Here is a 20,820-nt window from a genome sequence, read left to right on the forward strand (position 1 = left end):
TGTTATTCCGATAATAATATGTAAACACAGAAAGTTATCCTTGGCTATTTAAAATTTTGCTGCAAGTATTTAATATTAAAAATTCAAGGTACCTTTGTTTAATGTTGACTATCTCAGTCTCTCAGCTGGCACTGTTAATGCTGGACAGAGGCAGAGTATCACAATATTGTCTAGAAATGTAGGGCAATAAAAAAGTTTTCAAGGTAACTACTGCAGAGCTCTTCACAGATTTCATTAAGGGCTTGCGGTCACATTGCATGTGGCAGTGAGGAGGAGGATAGAGAAATGCAATCATTTCCCACTATTACTTCAGCTAACAATGTTTTTTATGGTCTCGGGAGGACACACAACAACGTTTGGCAAACAATCCTTTCTTTAATGGGCTCCAGCGCGTTTCACAGGAGACCTGCTTTAATCTCTGGTCAAATCCAGTATCTCTGGTCAAATCCAGTTATGCAGCAGAATGCTTCTTTCTACCCATGTACAAATACAGGGCGGCTGGAGGAGTAAACATGCAAACAGGAGGCAGTCATGAACCGAGTAAACCCCCCTGAGTTTGCTCTGCCGATGCCACAGCGAGAAGCTGTTACTACGGCGCTGTCCCAGTGGTTAGGAGGCTGGTTTTGGGCTGTGGTCCAAAAAGGGAGTGTGACCCCGCTAATCAGAGTGCTTGGTGTCTGGAGCTGGTGCAGAAGCCAACTGAGCTAACGAGCAACGGCCTTGAAAGGTTTAAACAGTAATCACAGGGCTTTTCTCTTGCTTTAAATAGATTGGTTTCTGTCAGAGTGAAAACAGACCAAGTTTATGGTATGCGGGAAGAGTTATGGTTCAAATAGTCTGGTGTTCCAAGAACAAATGCATAAAGAACATTGATTTAGCACTGAAAATGGGAGTATTAAATCCACAGTGTTGAGATGCTTTCTATGGCATGGAGCACGGAAACTGGCAGTAGCAGCTTTATGTTTTTAAAAAGAAACATCCCTCAGAGGCGGGCGGAGAGGACAACTGAAGGTGCACGCGCTGCACGGACGGCGCTCAGGAGATGGCGCGGGAAGTTGCCTGAGCACCTAAGCCTCTACGGCTGGTGGTGGAGCACATCCAAAGATCTCAACGGCCTTTGGAGCAGGACCCCACAGAATAAATCACTGGGCAAAACCAGTTCTGTCAAAACCTACAGTCAGATGCTGAAGCGCTGCTTGGGCAATACTCTGCTCTGTGTCTTTCCCAGCGATACTTGCGGGATTCTTCTTAGTGTATTATAACTATTTTTTGAACTGTCCTATTCAAGCACGCCTTACCTTCACTAGGGTTACTCACACACTTAAAACTAGGAACATATTTAAGTGCTTCATTGGACTGGAGCCTAACTGCACTTTCATAGCTTTTGTTTAAATTAAAGGCTAGCTAGAGGTGAACAGCACAGTATTAAACAATTTCATACATTTAGAAGCTAAATGTTAACAACACTTTCTTACCGTCTAATTATTTCAGGCACTTCAGAAAAATCCTGCATTTTAATTTAATTTCGGTTACATTTAAAAATAAAAACAATTTTAAAAAATCCAGGCACGCTTGCTGTCTAGCACGAAGTTAATACTAGGGCACTCGTTTCACAGCAGCAAAACACTTCAACGTATGCAGAGTTTTTATATTTACAAGCTCTTACCCTGCTTCACAAAAACAGGTCAGCATGTGCTCACCTCTCACTCAGGTTAACAGAAATTAGGCACATGTCGTAAACCAAGCAAGGTACTTAAGTATAATTATAAATATGGACGGGCCAAGGACACAGGCTGATATTTTCCTGAATTCATCTATCTATGGCCATTTTACTTGAGCACTCATGCACTGCTCCTGCCCAACGCTCTCCTTAGACCGTGTTTCTTTTTCCACTCTATGTTTTCTGGCGCTTTTTCCTACTTTCCCATAGAAATCGTGAAGTCACACCCTCAGTGCTGGAGACTGAAAATAATTTGCAAGCAGAAAGAAATCTAGAACTATGTGGTCTGCAGCGGGGGAAGAGATTTTTCCCACTAACCATCTGCCCAGCAGACTGAAGCTGTGGCCACGATGATGCCGTTCTTCATGTCTCACCTATAGACGGACGCGTTCATCCTGTTCCAGCCTGAGTATTTGTTTCAAACGTTTGTTTTGAGAAACTTTCCCCCTCTGCTTCCAGAGGTTCCCAGATCTGTCAGGCAAAGGAGCTGAGTGCTCCTCAATGAGCAAACAGAATACAAATTCCCCATCTCTTGGGCACACTTGGATTAATAATGCTGAGGCAATAAGCCAATAAACTAGCTGTAGGTCATGTATATATTTTCAGGCAGCGTACAAAATCCAGGAGCAAAGCTTCAGCGTCATTTTTATCTCGAGTTTAATGTAAACTGCACCGTGACCCTCTGGGAGAACTGTGTCCTAATGAAACATCCACGGAGGGGACGCAAGCTCACTCCAGCTGCTGCCTGAGACAAGTGTTCCCTTTTTGGATAGACAGAACTGAAATTTATGCCCTTCCTCTGGAATTTTAGGGGTACAGTCTAACTTCACAGCAGAACCCAAGAGTGTTTTAGTGCACTTTTATTTAATTATTATTGCTGCCGTTAATATTCTTCTACCATTAGTCAAGTCTGAACTACTGTCTCTGCCAGAAAGGTGTGTTTATACTACCCTAGAGGGTAGCCCACTGTTAGGTCATTTTGAAGACAAAATACATAAATGCAGACTAACAAAAGCCTGGGAGCTTAGATTAAATCATATACTCATCCCTTGGAGCAAAGACGAAAATAAACTAATTAAGGAACTATTTGACAATCTGAAGGCATCTTACACAGGTAAAATGCAACTCCACAGGGCATAGTTTCTAGAAGCTGAGAAACAGGCAGCCTTTTGCATAAGCAATGCACAAGTTGACATGAAATCTCCTCCAGTTTAAAGCTGATTCACACCTTGCTGATGAATCCCCCTTGCATCCCCCCAGAATTTGTGGGTGCGCTGCTCGGACCACGGGATTTGTATTTTGCCTAGCAGTTCTCGCTACCTCTGTTTAATTCAGATACAGAAGGAGAGATGCGTCTTTGTGCTGGTAGCCAGTTCTGTTCTCCATGGGATGGCTTCTCGTCATTGCTTAAGTGATCCCCTATCCAATATATTGATTATATCACGATTCTCCACAGAAAAGAGAGAATAATGTTGCCTCCTCTTCCATCATTACTGCTAACCTTCTGCAGAGCAAGGGCCTCCCAGCTTTCCTCCTGGGAAGGGGAGATAAGTAACCCTGATTTGGAGCAAATTCCAAGCGTTATTTCCATGTCTATACTAACGTACACATTAAAGGCAGTCAAAGTAACGTACAGAGGAGGCTCACCTTAACAAATTGCAGCCCATACCAGTGGCTTCTTCACAAGGAGCAACTTTGCCTCACAGATTAATTACAAACTTGTCCATCTTTCTAAGATGGCACATTTACTTGCACACTGAACGAGAAAGACAGACTACTCCAGGAACACGAAGCCCGCTGCGCTCTGCCCAGCGGCCCAGCCATCACAACACCGAAACCAGTTAGAGGCTCCACCACAAGCTGCGTGGGCAAAATGGAGTCTCCCAACTGGGACCTCCCCAGGGCTAACAAGACCCTTCCTCCAAGCTCTCAGGAACGCCAAGAACCACAGGATGGGGAAACCTGCTGCACACCACAACCCTGAGCGCTTTCTCCTGCACAACGGGAGGGGGTTTTGCACCACTTGGGATTTCTGAGGCTCAGTAACACATACCACGGATCATCTGTAGGCATGCGGAGAGCCCCGAGCCCCGGTGGCAGGGACCGGCCTGGTGCTGGCTGCCCGAAGGAGGGCCTCGGGGCCCCCCACACTCCAGGGGACTTCTCCGGGAGGGGACGTTCAGCTGCTGCAGGATTTCTTGTAGGATGCAGGCCAACACTGCCCTCATTTCAGCTTGACAGCGATTTCTCGCTATGACAGCCAGCTGGTTCCGTAGGAATTCAGGGAAAGGAATGAACGCCACAGACGGCGTGGGAAGAGACCCGACCCTGCAGTTCCCAGACCTCCCCTGGAGCTGCACCCGACACGGCGACCGGGTTTGGCTCTGGCTTGTTTTTGAGATCATAGCAGAAGGTTTAGAGGCAATGCAATAGAAGCCAAGAATTTTTCGGAAAAAAATAGAGAAGCAGCAAGTACAGACGCCCCATACTTCAACACCATAAAACTATCAAGCAGCTTAACTGGCAGGTGCTGCTTCAGAGAAACAAGTAGCTGGAAAGCATCTTGATCAAGCTGACCAAGACAGGGAGCTTACACTTGCTGGCCTGCAACTGTAATGTACTTCTGGCTCTGGCTAGCTTGAAGAGCTTCTCACTTTTATTAGCACTAAATTCATTCAAAACAAGCGACATGGGCAAAACAAGCAAGAACTGACACTATTAAAATGAAACACTGCCCCAGCTTGGAGTCCACAATTCAGTTTTATTTCAGACAGAAGAGTAAATTGTCTGACATTTTGGCCTGTTCATGTTTTTATCACAAGGAAACAAACAACAACAACGAAAAACTCTTTATATTATTTGACCTGAAACCTTGACTTGCTTATACTGTGCAACCCACCCAACTAAAATGGGCTTTTCTCTACATAGGCACTAAAATTAGGTAATTAAGTTACTTTGGGAAGGCATTTGGAGATAATACACACCCCACATAGTGAGCTCAATCAAACTAGCATGCTCATTTTAAGCATGAAAAGGGGAAAATCTTAATCTAAAAGCATTACAAGGAAATCCTTTAAAGCCTCAAGACAGGACATGAGGTATAGTTTAACTGAAATACATGTAAGAAAACTTTGAAGAAAAAAAATCAACCCAAATTCACTGCCTGACTTGTCCTGTTACCACTTTTCATCCTCTCGTGTAATATCATGGAGTGTAACATAACATGACAGCTGAGATATTTACAGGAATACCCTTTTCTCCCTGGAACTGATAGCAGGCAACAATCAGCAAGAGTCCCAGGGGAGGGAGATGAAAGGAGCTTTAAAATGCCAACGCGCAGCGCAGACAGCGAGCCGCGTGTCACTGCTGGAGCCCGGGTAGCGCCTCTGCAGCACTAGGCTCAGTGCGCCATATTTTACAGATATATACTTACTTGGGAAAGAATAATATATGCAAATTGAAGACAGCACCCCAAAATAGCTGTTCTTATGGAGGAAACACTCCTTCTGCTATGAAAACATTGCAGCTCTCCATTTTCAAGTTCAGAAAATAACTATACTCAGAAAACCATACTTCAATTAAACGAAAAAAGAAAAAAAGAAAAAAAGAAAAGCAATCATGTGATTAAGGCACCTGTACAGTGGCAGGTCACAATGAGCCACACTTACGCTCTGTAAGAAAAACCGAGGGAGGCAAAACAGCTATTTGATCCCCTGGCCCGTTCTCCCACCTGCAAACAGTGCTGCCTCCAGCCTCGGGGGCCTGTTTCCCCACGGCGGCAGATCAGTCTTCAACACATGTTGCCAACGCAAAAAATTCCCTCTTGTTTATTCATGTCTTGGGGCATTTAACACATTGGATAGGATTCGCCTGAAATCCCATTTAAGCTAGCAGTCCCAGGTTTCCGAGGGAAGAGACCTCCAGAGAGCATTACACACTACACGTCCCCAGCAATTCTACCATGTCTTCTCCTTCTCCAGTGACTACAAAGGCAGCCTAGTTGACCACCTTCAATTAGATGTCTAATTTTTAGTCAACATTATATAATATACAACCCAGTTTAGGTAAGATATCTATGTATTCACGCATACTTTCTGGTGCAGGCAAATTGTAGGGAATGGCTTCAACTCTTACCGCGTTTAAATAAAATATTCAATCAGTTATTTATCATGCTCCATAGGTAATCAAATGCAACCTCCACTAAATATATGTTTATTAGTGCTGACAGTCATGAAGAACTTGTCTTCAACAATTAATATACAGAAACACACTGCAAAAATGCAACAAGATGGAAATTACAGCATTTGAATGTAAGGCGGGTTTTTGGAAAAGGTCTTTCATTTTTATTATTCTGTTTCATTTGAATTTGCTGATCCTCCTTTCATTATCCCATGGGCCAGTGTTAATAATCAAGATCTACATTATACACTTTGTGGTATAATTAAAGTCACTACTTAATTAGAAAGCCTAGCTAGCACTAACCAAAAGGGAATCAATAACTTCTCTAACGGGAGAAGCCGGGGAGAACCTCTGCTCAAGAAATAACTGCGAGATGTTGCCGCGTCCCCAGCACTGCTGCTGTGGAGACACGCTCGCAGCATGGAGCCCAGCTCGCCGGCGGTCCGGCTGTGAGCCCAGTCCTGCAGAAGACTTGGGCACTGTCCACCCAAACTCTGCAGGGTCACCCGGCCCTACGCAGGGTATCACCACAGCGCAATGTAGGCGTTTTCATGGTCCTAGCAGGACTCGTGCCCTTCCTCTGTTGATCAAGAAAAAGCAGTCAGAGTAGCCAGAAGAACCTACCTAATTATCACTGGCCTCAAAAACTGTTTGGCAACTTTCTCAGTAGTTCTTTACTGTTACTGGAAAATGTGGTCACAGCGTTAACCTCCGCCTCAGCCAGCCTTCTCATTGGAGCAATTCTACGTTGCCTAGCTAATTAAATATTCAACTGGTTACCTGGGATTTTGGAGACAAAGGTTTGAGTCCACGTTCCAGTTAATACACCATTATTTCTGCAAGAGGGCAGCATGAACAAATTCAGGTTGTCAAGTGACACCCCAAACAAGCGGAGCCAGGATTACAACCCTAAGCGCTGTGTGCTGCAGCAGGGGAGAGCCCGGCACAGGAACTCCCTCGGCCCAGACCGGCCCCGTCTGCTCCCGGGCTGATTTCAGGGGACCCTCAGCCTGAGGAGAAGGGCCGGGCTGTAACTTGGCCAAGCTGGCCGAGATGCGTACGAAGCCCCAGAGCACGGGTGCACACATGCCCCCTTGGTCACGGCTCAAACCCCACGTCTGGGCATTGATTTGGGATTTAATTAAAACACTTCAGCTAGTTTAATCTCTTACTCAATTCCCATCCGATAAACAATCCCAATCTGTTACCCAGCGGTAATTCTCTCTGCTCTGTTTTCTGCCTCTACTTTCCCCTTTCTCCGTTTTAACTCCGTATTTGCAACTAGCATTGCCAGAATGGTTTTTTTCAGAATTTTAGCAGCATTTTTTAGCCTTTTGGGGAGTGGATGCAAAAAAAGGACAAAAAAAAGTTTAAAAGTTTCCTATTAAAAAAGAAGCCTCACTGAAATCAAAATGTGCATGTCCCTGTACTGTTATCGCAAAACACCATCAGCTGAAAAAATAGAAATGTTTAATTTCAACTAACGTTTCACTTCCTTTTGACCTAATATTAATCTGAAAGCTTTGGTATCAGCTATTGATAGAAAATTCATTGTTTTGAAACTAAACTTTTAATGGGAAACTAAATGTTTGATTGGTCTAAACAACTTTTTAAAATAACCATTTTACAGCAGATTTCAAAATGTCGCTTTTCAGCCTGACACAGCACATTTTAATTATGGGTTTTTTTGGTTGGCATTTTCTGCTCAGCAGCATTTCTGGCTCTTGAGGCGCTCTGGCTCTGCTCCAGCCCAGGGGCTCCCTGCGACGGGGCGCGTCAGCCGGGCTCCGCGTTGCCCAAGGAGAATCCTACGCGCGGGCTTTAATTTGGAGACTGGTGCATCGTTTTCCTAAGCACTGGGAAGAACATCCAGGGTCCCCAGGGGATTTAAAAAGTGGGCCACAAGGCAGAGAGCTGCAGAGGCAGAGAAAATTAAATAATACCCGGTCTAGCTGTCCCCAGGGCACCGACCCCAAACCTGATGCTCTTCGAAAGCCATCTGCCGTCCTCCTCCGTGCTCCTGCCGCGATGGAGGAGCTGCCTGCAGAGGCCGTGGCACCAGGCCACTACCCTCTCCCCGTGACAGAGGACTTGCAAATTCATGTCAGAGCTGCTGACTGATGCTCCCCAAACCACAGCGAGTCCACAAAGCTGTACAGCCACCTGAAAGGGTCAAAATTAAAGGTGAGCTTGCTGTGTCCTCAAAAGACTCGAACTCACCGGGCCCTGAAGGACAATCTGTTATAGAAAGGCTTTTCTAGCTACTGGCCTCATACTAGCTGCTCTTATTAAGCCCTTGAATGAACAAATCAGAGGTCTATTTAGCAAGTCTGCCCCCTTGATAGCACTATCTGATCAATTCCAGAATCCTTTCTGATAGGTAATTAAAAAGCTTTTCCTTAGGTATAGTGTGGAGTGAACCATTAATTACACTTCAGAGCCCCAGAGATGCAATTCCTTCGCTATTGTGAAATGTCTATAGCAAGCAACGAAAATGCTCGCCTCTGTAAAAGAACTGAACAAATGAAAGTAATTTCCTCAAGACCTAGATTCCTCTGCTTTTTATGGCTAAAGACTTGACTTCCCTCAGCATTAATAAGTTTGTTCTTTAGGGCTGAATTTTCTCAATACAAACATCCATGACCATAACACAAAGAAATATCTTCTTTGGGTGACAGAGCCAGCAGACTGAATCCACGTATTAGTATTACTGTTACCACCGAATTGCCACAATGCACTCGGCATCAAGCTGCACAAAGAAGATCAGTTAAATTAAAGATCCTCACAAAGCGGCCACAATTTCTTGTAAAAGCCAATTTAGCTCTTATGGAAGCTGCAGGATCATATTAACTTTACTCAAAAGTATGCATAATGCATCACAGCAAGTGGTTTTGACAAGTGCATGTGTGCGTATGTGTGGACGTGTCCTGCATGCAAAGATTCCCCAAAAGTTACTGAAGTTGCAAAGTCGAGCGTTAGAAAATGCCAGATTTACAGGTGTTCAACCTGTTTAATTCAACTCCTTGCGATCCAGCCTGCGCACCAAAAAGAACAGGGGAATTGGTGTTATCCTGAGAGACGACGCGTATGTTTGAAAGCATCTGCTTCGCTAACACTTCCCAGTTTTCCAGGATGACACGTTGTAAAATAAACAGCTTTTGTACATTTTGGGGCCATCCTCCTCTCCTCTTCTCCCGAATGAAATTCCCTAAGGTTTTGAGTTTTTCTGCATTTTTAAGAACAAAGTTGAACCCCATTGTTACATGTGGCTGTAGCACCTCTGCCCTTGGGCACGACCGGGAAGGCGCGAGCACGATCCTTGCTACCACCGCCCCGACTGCCACTTTTCCTGTGACAGCTGGCAGCAGCCCAGGCAGCAGCGCCCGAAAAGGACGGACGGATGGACGGACAGCGGCGGCCATTTCTGGAGCCTCGCGCAGTGATTTAGCACGCCTGAGCTAAACCTCTTCTCTTTCTCCACTCCTCAGCACCCCAACAAATTAAGCCGCTTGAAGGTAAACGACTAAGCAGGGATTTAGGTGGCTGGCTCTGGGCGCTTCTGTTCAAAACTGCGGGATCTCTATGAAAATCTCAGCTGTGGTGCTCCACATCTATTTTTGACTATTCAGCCAAACACCGGCACGTGGGCACTGCGGCAAGAAGAGCATGTGCACGGGCGAGCACATTTCCGAGCCATTCTGCGAGCTGGCTTCAAGGCTGCTCCACGTCTATGCATAGGGTCAAACTGATGCAAACAGGCGTGCTTATGCTTTCCCACGCATAAGAGTCACTGGCCGACCCAGGACTCATCCCCGCTCGGTACTCAGCTTGGTACCATCGCAGCACGTGCTTTCAGAAAGGAAGAACACAAATGGACTGAATCCAGTAACGCTGGACCATTAAATAACACTTTCCCTGGAGAGCCACAGAATAATCTTAGCTCAGCCCTGTGCTTCCAGAGGAAAAATAACCTGCTCCCAACAGGAGAAGCTTCTCTTTCTCCCACTGCACTGAGGAAAAGGGGTATGTTAGTGCGGCCTAGGAAGTCCTGCTCCTACTTTATGCTGGAAGAGGGATCAGGAGGTTAAACACCCTCACTCTGCTCCTCAGCTGTCTGCAACATATATTTTGTGAGGGAAACAAAAGCAAACGTTAGGTATTCTGCACACTGCAGACAAACTTCTGCAATGAATGCAAAAGAGGAAGAAGAGGACAAAAGAGTAGATAGGAACTGGCATTACCCAGCAATTCCCCCAGTCTAGTCCAGCCCTTGAAAGACTTCAGCACACTGGGGAGCAAGGCGGGGCTGCAGCAAGGAGATGCAGAAGCCAGTACTCCCTTCCCTGTCTTCCCTCTCCTTCTTCTGGCTTGCCCTTAACTTAACAAATGTTTTTAAAGCTTGGCATGTGCTTGTATGACAGGGGATCAAAATAATCCCATCACAAGCATTAGTAATTCATTTGGAACAAAAATAATCCTGCTAAAGTCTTTCAGCATTAATACAGATTTCCTAAGTACTGCTATAAAATTTACGCTGGAGGTTAGATAGTTAGCGGCAGTCATTACTAACCAGGCCGCTATGTTAGAATTATTTTTGTGTGTTTTAATTAATGAACAAGACAGAGCACTTTCCACTGAACACGTGAAGTAAAAATCCCGGGTCAGTCCAATACTAGAACTGTTAGCTGAATGTTTGCAAATACTCATCCGTCAACAGTAATTAATCCTGAGTACTCTGCTCCGTGTTGCACTCAGAAATATTTCATTCCTGCTACTTGGTCCTTCCATCTTCTCAAGCACTCAGCTGCACAGTACGCAGCTGCTTCAAGGCAAACATTCACCATAAAGACTTACATAATTCGCTAAGGGAAGATCAGCAGCACAACTTTAAAATCAGCACATTTGGTTTAGGTGAAATCCGACACGAAATGAAGATAGTGTTCAAGGTCACACTGAATAAACTTACTAACTGCTGGGGAAGCTTTGCATTGTTTTATAAAACAAAATTGCAACTTCTCTCTATTACGTGTCTCTTGAAACTAAACATAGCTTGAAATATCAATTCACAGTGTGTTTCTGAACAGCTTCCCCAGGGTTGTCTACTTTCTACGCAGAGACAGGGCAAGCATTCAAGCTGTGGGAGGTGCAACATCAGAGAAGAAAAAGCTGAGACATTTATTACACCATGTTCAGATCAAACTATAATTTTGTAATCATTGCGTGAATTGTAATCGCCAGCGAGTTATTTACTGTCATAGCTTCGATTCAGCACACAAAAACAACATGCATAAAAGCTGCTGTTGTCTCCTGCACAGACTTCATGATCCCTATCTTAAAAAAAGGCTTTGGAGTTCAAAGGGATATCCGCAGAGGCAGCCGGTAGGAAGGCAGCGCACAAGGCAAGCATACGGGAAAAGCATCCTGACGGCGGGTTACGCAGGCTCGCAGATTTTACTGCAATGAAAGGACATGGAGGTGACTCCAATTTAGGAGCCTTCATGGTCGCACTGACTGACTGTACATCTCTTCAGTGTAACATTTTTTTTTAATTTGCTGTGTGGGGACGAAAATACCTCCCGGAAAGCAATTATACTGCTGAAGATTCACCAAAGGTACACTAGTGGATGGGACAAAAGGCTAATTCCTCCAGAATATGGCACTGGACAAAGAGAAGGGAGGAGTTCAAAGAAAAAATGCACCAAAAGCTAATGTTTCTGACCTAATTTCTTTTCAAAGAACTTGTATATTATAAGTTCCATACAAGAGTATGCCTGCAATATGACAAATCCCATATTTGCACAACCAAATCACATTTACTTTCATAGACTGTGTCTATGCAATGGAGACTTCAGCATAAACTTTCTTGTTTTCTCTCTTTAATACCTACTGGTGTATGTAAATATGGAGGTTTGAACCTTTTAAATGGAAGCCAGAGTGGGCAGAAAGCATGGTTTAATACATACGACATTGGGAATGGGCACAGAGAGGGGTGGCTTTCTTCCTAGACTGGCCACAGACTTGGTACATGTCCTTGGACATTAACTCTACCTTGTTTCTCATTTAAACAAAAAGAAGAGTCCTCTCTACAGTGCTGGGAATGACACGAATGCGCATCACTAGCAGACTGAGAAGGGCTCAGTGATAAAAGCCGTATCAAGAGAGACAGAAAGATGTGGCCATTGAGCAAGTCAGCATACAGAGCTGGACAAAACAAGAATTGATTATATTATTTCCCAAAGCCTCTCTTAAAGATCTGGTGACCTGGTTCTCATCAAGCTCTAATGAGAGCAGAGTGTCTACACCAAACAGAAGGTCAAGCTCAGCTTTGCCTTATGACATGACACGCACTCGGCACCAGCTAAGCATTCAGACACGGTACCAAAGCGGGGAGCTGAAGAGACTGATGGCTATGTTAGCACACGGCACTAGCAGTGACTGAAAACTGCCTGCCACCACTAATGCGAGAGCTCCCAAGAGAGCCTGCATTTGAGTATCGGCGCGTTTGCAGGTGTCAGAGACAAAAAACACAGCTCATGAGAATGACAGCAAAAATATCTAATAGAATACGGCAACCAAATGACAGCTGAATCCGTTGATACAAGTGGATAAAGCTCTTCATGTAAGAGCTTCTACCTTCTCTGAACTTTCAGTCATTTCTCATAGCAAATTCAATCTGAAGGGTTTTCCTGTGACTCTTAAGTATCTAGAGACAAGTGTTTCACTTCCGGCACCTAGATCTAACTAGAACCATCTCAAAAGTGTCAAAATACCACAAGGAAGGCAGTTCTCCCAGTAATCCAGACGGTTAATCAAGCAGCATGGCCTTACAAGATTCCCAAAATGAGCATGTCAAAAAGCTCATCTGAATCAATCATCAAAGCTTCCCAGTAAAACTGTGGAAAAGCATCATCTGAAATGAAACAATGCTGCATTTCAAACTCTCTCATGCCTCTGAGAGCTACTAGGCTAGACTGAAGCTTTGCAACCTTTGCTTTCGTATTTCCTAGCAGACCTCTCTCATTCGTTATCCACCCGACGGCAGCAGCTAACAACAGGCCTGGTCAAGTCTCACTGACTTGCACTTAAAAACTTTCACACTGATTTTAAGGGACTTCGGACCAGGCCTGATGTTCAAGTCTAAAAGCTTCATGACAACTACCGGCTACCTTTTCCCCAGGATAGTTCCCTGATGGATTTTTACAACACGTTGATCCAAATCTGACATTAAAGCAGAATGTTTTTTGTCATCTATTTAATCTAGGCTTTCTTTGTGATAGCAAGTGTCTGAGAACACAAACACTGAGTCAATACTTCTGAGATAAGATTAGTATGTAACATAGCTAATGAAATTTGTAGTTAAGCTGAAGTTGTGTTTTGGTGGATTTTGTTTTTGGCAGTTTGAACTGCCTAAAATCTTAATTCAACTGTAATCTACTCACAGAGCACAGCTGTTCTGCTTGGCTAAACTTTTCTCTCCACTTAATAAGATACTTTTTATTTAACTTTCAGTTCTGCCTAGGAGCCCCAGTGAGGTTTTTAAAACAGAAGATTATTATTAGAAATTAATTAAGTATTCTTTTCAATTCTGCCTCCTGAGAGTAACTAGGCATTGCTGCTGATCTCCTCTGCATTAAGACATTACTGATTGTCATTCATAGGATGACAGAGAGGATGTCTCGTCTAGAAAATACATATGACATAAATACGAAAAATTTGAAAGACGCTTAATACAAAATATAATAAATCAGTACAAATATTAAACATATAATTGCAATGTCAAACACAGCACAGACATGTGAAGACTGTGACACTAGAAAACAAATACATATGCATTCCAAAGGCGAAAAAAATCTTACTGCATTTATAGGACCCTGATGGATTACACTTAATCCATGTTTCAGCACATTACAGACCCTGACCACACAATTCTCTTAAAGAAACACCGAATGCAATTAGAGAAAAACGTAGATGATTTGGCCTTTTTTAATTTTATTTATTTATTTTTATCTTAAGCAACCCATGTCTACGCAGTGTGTGCTGTCATTGCCAAACACTCCATTGCACATAACTTCAACAAGCACAGACTAAAGTTCCCACCTCTGACGGTGGACTTGGCTGGCCTTACTTGGCCTTTTCTAAGTGAACCAAACCCAATCAACACCAATATCCTAAAGTAATTTTTGATCTGAGGTTCTGAATGTGCATATCGATGCATTATTCATGGAATTAGCTATGCATATGACACGGCTCTTCACGCTTGAGATCACAGTCGGTCTTTCTAATTTTCATTAAACTCAGGGGTATACGTATGACTAACTGTTGTCGCACTCTCACCAGTAAGGGATGTGAATAGTAGAATGCTACCATAGGTCAAAGAACAACAGTCAATCACTTGCTCTAATAATAATGTGGAATTCAACTTACTTTTTTGGTCTGTAGTCAGGGATGGACCTGTCCAGTGATATCCTGTCACTGAGTTGGGCATTGTAACCATATTCTTCATATTTAGTCTCCGATTCATGGCTATCATCTCTCAGGGTAGCAGCCATTCCCCCTTGGCCCAAGCCTCCTGGACCTTCAACTAATCCCATGGGCTTTGCCAGACCTAAATGGAAGAAAAACACCAACCAAATAATTAACATAAAGGAGATAGATCCAACCTGTTCTGTGATCACAGAACAAGATCTGAACTCCTATAAAACTTAATTTTCAAGTCCTCATGGGTCTGCAGTAATTAGCCTCAGCTTTTCAAAACAGAGTATATATCAACACATCATGTATTATCAGTGCATAATTATTAATAAGCAGACTATAAAGAATCAATTAGCAGCTTTTGCCATTTCCCCTTTTTCCAGTATAAATCCCTGGAAACAGGAGTCTTGTTTGCCAACTTTCTGAAATGCCTCATCATCCAAAACTAAGTTTTCATTTCACCTCACTATATCTGCATTTGAAATGTAGAAAACTAGAGCACAATTTAGATTAAGAGGTCTTAGGGAACTGCTAGTGGTCTGTTCTGTGGGCTAGTCATCCTCACCGCTAAGTGTGATGAAGTTAAAGACACCATCACCAAACACTGTACCTACTAGATCCCTTCATGAAGTCCAAAAGAAGCTCAAATCATCAGGAGAGATGGAAAAGGAACACAGGGAGAACAGGTGAACTTTCCCCGTAAGAACTGGGGACCAGATCCTTACCCCTTATAGCCCAATATAGCTCCATTAATTTTAAACAAGGTGTGTTGAATTTTTACCACTTGAAGATCTGTCACTCAACTCCATATTAACTTCAAGTCTGGAATAAGCTCTGAGCAGGGGCAGCTGCTCCACAGCTCTGAAACCACCTGCAGCTCCTGAGTGCTTCACATCTGGTTCCCATGCAGGGAATGGGTCTGCATGACTGGAGACAGACTGCTGCTGGGGTGGGAACTATGGATAAATTGAACCTCAACACATGAGGCAATAGATGGGTCATTCAGACTCAACTGCACACCTTGCCCTGTTCCTACAACGGAGCACTGGCACCATCTCTCACCTAGGAATTACTCCACATTTCTTCTGTCCTTCAGATTGCTGACAAATGGATTATGCATCTCTAAGATACCCAGCTGTATAAAGCTTACAGGATCAGGAAGTTTGGACACACTGGTGCTAAAATGATTAGCCCCATGTTGCTTGGTGCTGAGATATTAGCCAGGCAACAGTGCGTTTGATATGGTTTTTTTCACTAATATATTACTGCCTGATTAAAAAAAATTTAAAACAAAACAAAACAGACAACCCCCCCCCCCCCGCCCATTCAACCACATCACCAAGAACCTCTCCCATGGCAATAGGCACCTAACCTAGTGCTGAGTTCTGTTAAATAAGCTCCTCAAATACCCAGGGATTCGTGTGAAAGCTTTCCTTTCCAAAAGGCTGACTATCAGCAAGTCATTAAAAGCTAGAAAGTTGCTTATAGTCGTCTTGGGGATACCATACAGAAATGTGTAAATATCGCCCAAATCACTTACAACACAAAGCAAACCAATTACAGTTTGACCTGTTCAACATTTTTCAAATTAAAAGTTTTTCAAGAGGAAAATGTCAATATTTCAAATAAACAATTAGAAAGAAAGAAAAACTGTCAACATTTTCTAGCAACAGACACGTAAAGCAGTACAAAGCTGTGACTGGCTTCAAGGTGCAGTAAGGTCTGTGACAATTTAGTCCCTCATGCAGGGGCTTCTCTGGCATCTCATTGCTAAACTCTATCCTCATTTATTACAGCTCCATCACTGTCTCTGCTTAATTACTGAAGGGCAGAGTGGAGAAACAGTAGTTCGTTAGTGGCCTGAAACAGTAAAGTTAGCATTTTCCATGGTCAGTGCTTAGGAGAAAATCCTACGCTAAGATTAAATGAGACACTACAAATGGTCTGCCTGAGCACAAAAGGGCCAAGTACCTGTGGTCACGTGCCTATCTAGGAATTTTGGTGCTGAATTTCAGGCATTCCCTGCTAAAATACATCTCTCACGCTGCAATCAGTGATGCCAAGTCAGGACAGGCCTTCCTTGCATTTGAGTCTTTGATGTCTTCCCCAATAATTTAAAAGTTCTTTGCTTCGTGTTCATCATCATCATGCACTGAAACGCTCAAGCGTCTTAGTGAATCATGAATCTTAGCAGGATGAGGTGCAGGAAGGAAGTCCTGCGGAAAAACATTCTTGGCATGGCCAAGCTTTAGAAAAATTCAGACAGCTCCGAGCCTTCAAGCCTACTGATTGTCGAAATGAAAGGAAAACAAGAGGATCACGCAGCTGTGGTCTCATTATGGTTGCATGGGGGAAGCAAGCTCCAGGTCTCACTAGCAACCAAGATCAAACAGACAAGCAAAGGCAGAAGAGGAAAGGCCAAGCAACACAGAAGACAAGCAGCAAAGTGCTCATGCCCTGTCTAAAAATGCACAAGGAGAACTCAAGAAATAAGCTGAACTGGACTGAGTTGACCTACAGCAGGCTAGCCAATGCCTGTCGCAGCTCATCATCTTTCTGCTAGGGAATATCACATGGAGTTACTAGCACAAGCTACTAAAGCCCAAAGAATTTGCATCTAATGCAAGAACCAAAAAAAAGTAAGCTAAAGGTTCCCAACAATTATTAGAATTGTCCCGAATGACTGTGTACTTTCCATTCATGTCTCTATTATTCTTGAATTTATGAAACTGTCTTAAGTGAGATCCAGCTACGTTGTGGGGACATTTTGTTCCTCTCTTCAGGTGTGTGCCAAAGCATTTGGAAAAGCTTTGTGTGGTTGGCCCAGCCATGCTCCTTCTCAATGCAAAATCAGAGCAGTAAGAGTCTTTCTTGTGACTTTGGGTTGGCCACATGAATCTCTGTCTATCTGAAAACCTGATTTCTCCTTCTTCCAGTAAGTAGAAAATGGAAAAAACAGTGACTTCATAAAATCCTGTCTCTGCAATCCAAATCTCTGGCCAGTAGACACACAGTTCATGAGTCAAAATTTGTTGCTGGCTTGCACTAGTTGCAATTCACTTTTAGAAGCACATCCAAACTACAGCACTGTGTTGGGTCAGAGGTGAGCACGCTGAGGCTGGACAGGACTCGCAACGCTGGTTGCAACCCTCTAGCGCAGCAGTCCTGACGGGTTCCGTTTAAACCATTTTACATACTACAGTGCCTACAGTTTGCTAGCAATGTGCAGAGTTCCTGTTTCGAATGGTAAACATTACCCCAGTGTGATCTCTTGAAAAACAGTATTTTTCCCCTTAAAAATAGAACAGATTTACTTCATACATCACAAACTACTCTTCTTTACTGCTCTCATTTCTTCACAGAAATGTACCTTATGAATCTTTCCTCCACTAAAACTGGTTTGAAAATTTCTGAGAAGCTTCAGTCATCACTTGCAGCAATCATCACCAAATGACAGGGTTTGCACGAGAGCTCAGCCTGGAGCTGGTCCTGCATTTCGGCACTCTGCAAGGACGGAGAGAAACAAGTGCACGGGAGGCTGGCACTTAGGAACTGGTACTGTCGTGCCTCCGATCCGGGGACAAGCAAGAGGGAAGCTGTAAGCAGAAAGTGGGATGCTGGGGTACGTGCAGTACCTAAGAGCACTGTTTCATTTTTTTTCTAATAAAACAATTTTCTGTCAGCAGAGAGGAGAGAGTTATAGGATGTGTTGAAACACGACAAACTGTTCAAGAGTTGTGTTGCTGTTACTGATTTCAAAGAACAGTTGTTCTTCAGCCTTACTAAATGAAGTACTTGTTAATTATTTCTGAAAATATTGTAAGGAGCTTTGTTCTGAGGGAAATTGTAACACCTCTCCCTTTTGTGCCAGTTCAGGATGAGGCCACTTGGCATTCTGACTAGCTTTAGTGTTTAACACTACTCCCTTTAGCAAGATTTGGAAAAAGAAGGGCCCAAGCCTGCTATCCCTAGCCTGACAGCTAGTCCTTGCTCAGATAATTACAGAAATAACCTGCAACTCTAAATCCACTCCCTGACATTTCCGGCCCCCCCCCAGGCCCCCAGGAAGGAAAAACACACCAACCTAATCTTCCCGCATGACACAGCCTTAGACCAAGACACTCAGTGATTACAGATGCTGCATGCCTCTGGTCTGTGCGCCCAACATGCGGCATCTTAACGGGGAACACTGTTTCAGAGAAAGTATCCAAAAGAAAAAAAAAAAAAAAAAAAGCAAACAGGCCTTAAAACACAGTCAAATTAGGCACTTTAGAAGTTAAAGAATCCAGAAAACTAGACGCGCCATAAAGCCTATGTCCTTGAAAGACCGCAATGTGGAAATCTGCTGATCATTCAGAATCATCTGGGCTGTGCTCTGATGTTACATCAAAGCAAGCTGAAGATGACTTCATTAAAGTTAACTGACCTGCTTTGATGAAAGGGCCTCTGAGATGTGGCGTGCTCATTTTACTTTAAGCAACAATTTAATTCCAATAGCTGAAAACTTTATTCCCCATACTGCATGTTCTTGCAGTTTACAGAACAAAACCCTGGCATCTCTAAGGCACAAGTGACAGAGGAATGAAACCTGCAATACACATGGAGCATGAAGCAGAGTGTTTGCTATTTTTCATATGAGAGGATGAGTTAGCCTTCCAGAGCCATGCAAAAAGACAATTATTTTGTATACTTTGTTCCTAAATCTCATACTCCAGCTCTTCATGCTGCTAATCTGACCTTGTTCTAAGAAACAGTCATCATCTTTTTGACTTGCTCTCCAAACATATTGCTGGGTTTTCTTCTCCCCGTTCATTAGCCAGATTGTAGTCTAGTCTGACTGGCAACCATTACCACAATGCAGTAACGCTGACCGATACACAGCAGCAACCACATAAATGCTATCGCATTGCTGCATTCTGCAAGAACAGCACTCAAGGGGGTCTAGAAGCCCTAAACTCCAAATCCAGTTATCTGCAGGGATCAGCCTTCTCGGGGGGGGGGGGGGGGTGGAGGAAGCAAGGGGGTCTGTCAGCTCAGGAGCAGCTTCTCCAGGAACGGCCTGAAGGGACACGAGGAAGCAAGCAGTGGGAGACAGCAAACTCAAGTCTGGCCGCGGCAGAGGCTGCCAGCAGACGAAGCATCCTCCAGCAGAGACGCTGAGCTCTCGCCCGAGGGGCGCCATGCCGTCTGGCCCTGGCGAGGCCTTCAAACAGGCACAACACGGGAAGAGCACCAGGGAGGACCTGAGGAGCAGGATACTCCAAGGTGCTCCTGAAGGACATATGCAGGGGGTTGCCACAGGCAGGAAGCCAGTAAAGAGCAAGGTGTCTGTGCCTTAGGGGTTTTCTGCTCGGAGAAAGCCCAGATGGCCTTGAGGGCCAGCCCCCCAGGAGAATACCTTGCCTCTGGTCTCACCTATGGAGCAATACAGAAAGGAATACGTTTCCAGAAATACTGCTACTCAGCAGAGGCACAATTGCTATTGATTTTATATGCTGGGTGTTCAGGTCCTACAATGACAGGCAGCAGTATAAAATGTAAAAAAGACAGATGGAGAAGTGCCTCTGGTTCAATTTCCAACATATATCCGGGTTTTAACCCAAGCATATCAGATGGGAGAGCTCCATTCTCTTCTTCTTCTTCTCTCTCTCTCCTATTTCTTTTCCTTAAAAAAAAAGAAAAACAAACAAACAAAAAAAAACAACAAAACCTTACTGCAAACTTCCAGATCCTCCTCTTAGATTTGACTTGCCTCTCTCTGGCTCTAACCAGCACCCATTTTTCCATGGTTTTGGGAAGAAACTGTAGGCAGTGTACAGCACAGATGCTGATAGTGCAGCTCCGGCTTGCGTCAGCAAATGACTGGCAGAGAAATTAGGCTGCCAGGTGACTCGGCCCAAAACTGGTGGTGGGCAGAGAGGGGAGACAGGGAGCAACAGTGGCAATACCCAAGGAGCTGGTATTTTTAAACATGTCTTTTCCTTAAATTTTTGGACTAAAAAGCACAGCCCATACGCTGGGATCAGTCACACCCAGTTCAACATTGCAAATGACAATGAGGTCACAAATAATTAGCATCTGTCATTCATTCCAAATTTACTGCTCTCACTGCAGAGATTTCTGCATAAGAGGGGAACTGCGGGGAGAATGGGCAGCAGAACGAACCAGTCTCAGTTTCTTAACCAGATTAATTACTCTGCAGGATGCATAATTTTCTAGGAAGAAAAGAGGCCTCCTATTCTTCACCATAAATCCCATCACAATAGGAAAATTACTGAATAGATTTATGTGAGAAACCATGGTAAAAGCAAGATCAAACTACATCTGTGATTATTTTAGTGCTGGGTTTTTATTTGCAACACAATTACAGGCAGCTGTAAATCAGGTTCAGCCAGGGTTCTCAGACATCATTAACCTTTTGTCAACTCAAAATAAAAACAAGCAATTGA

At 43.8% G+C, this 20,820-nt stretch overlaps 1 protein-coding gene across 2 annotated transcripts in view; it reads right to left on the bottom strand.

Annotated features, from left to right (window-relative positions):
* The window catches only part of GALNT9 (polypeptide N-acetylgalactosaminyltransferase 9), a 221,812-nt gene that overhangs the window by 118,419 nt on the left and 82,573 nt on the right, over nt 1-20,820 (bottom strand). For both annotated transcript variants that reach the window (XM_064522068.1, XM_026095321.2), the window contains one exon: nt 14,324-14,504. In XM_064522068.1, coding sequence (XP_064378138.1) covers nt 14,324-14,490 — 167 coding nt within the window. In that variant the 5' untranslated portion in view covers nt 14,491-14,504. The remainder of the gene's footprint in view (nt 1-14,323; nt 14,505-20,820) is intronic.

The sequence above is a fragment of the Dromaius novaehollandiae genome, chromosome 17 (genome assembly GCF_036370855.1).
Source record: "Dromaius novaehollandiae isolate bDroNov1 chromosome 17, bDroNov1.hap1, whole genome shotgun sequence".
Lineage (NCBI taxonomy): Eukaryota > Metazoa > Chordata > Aves > Casuariiformes > Dromaiidae > Dromaius > Dromaius novaehollandiae.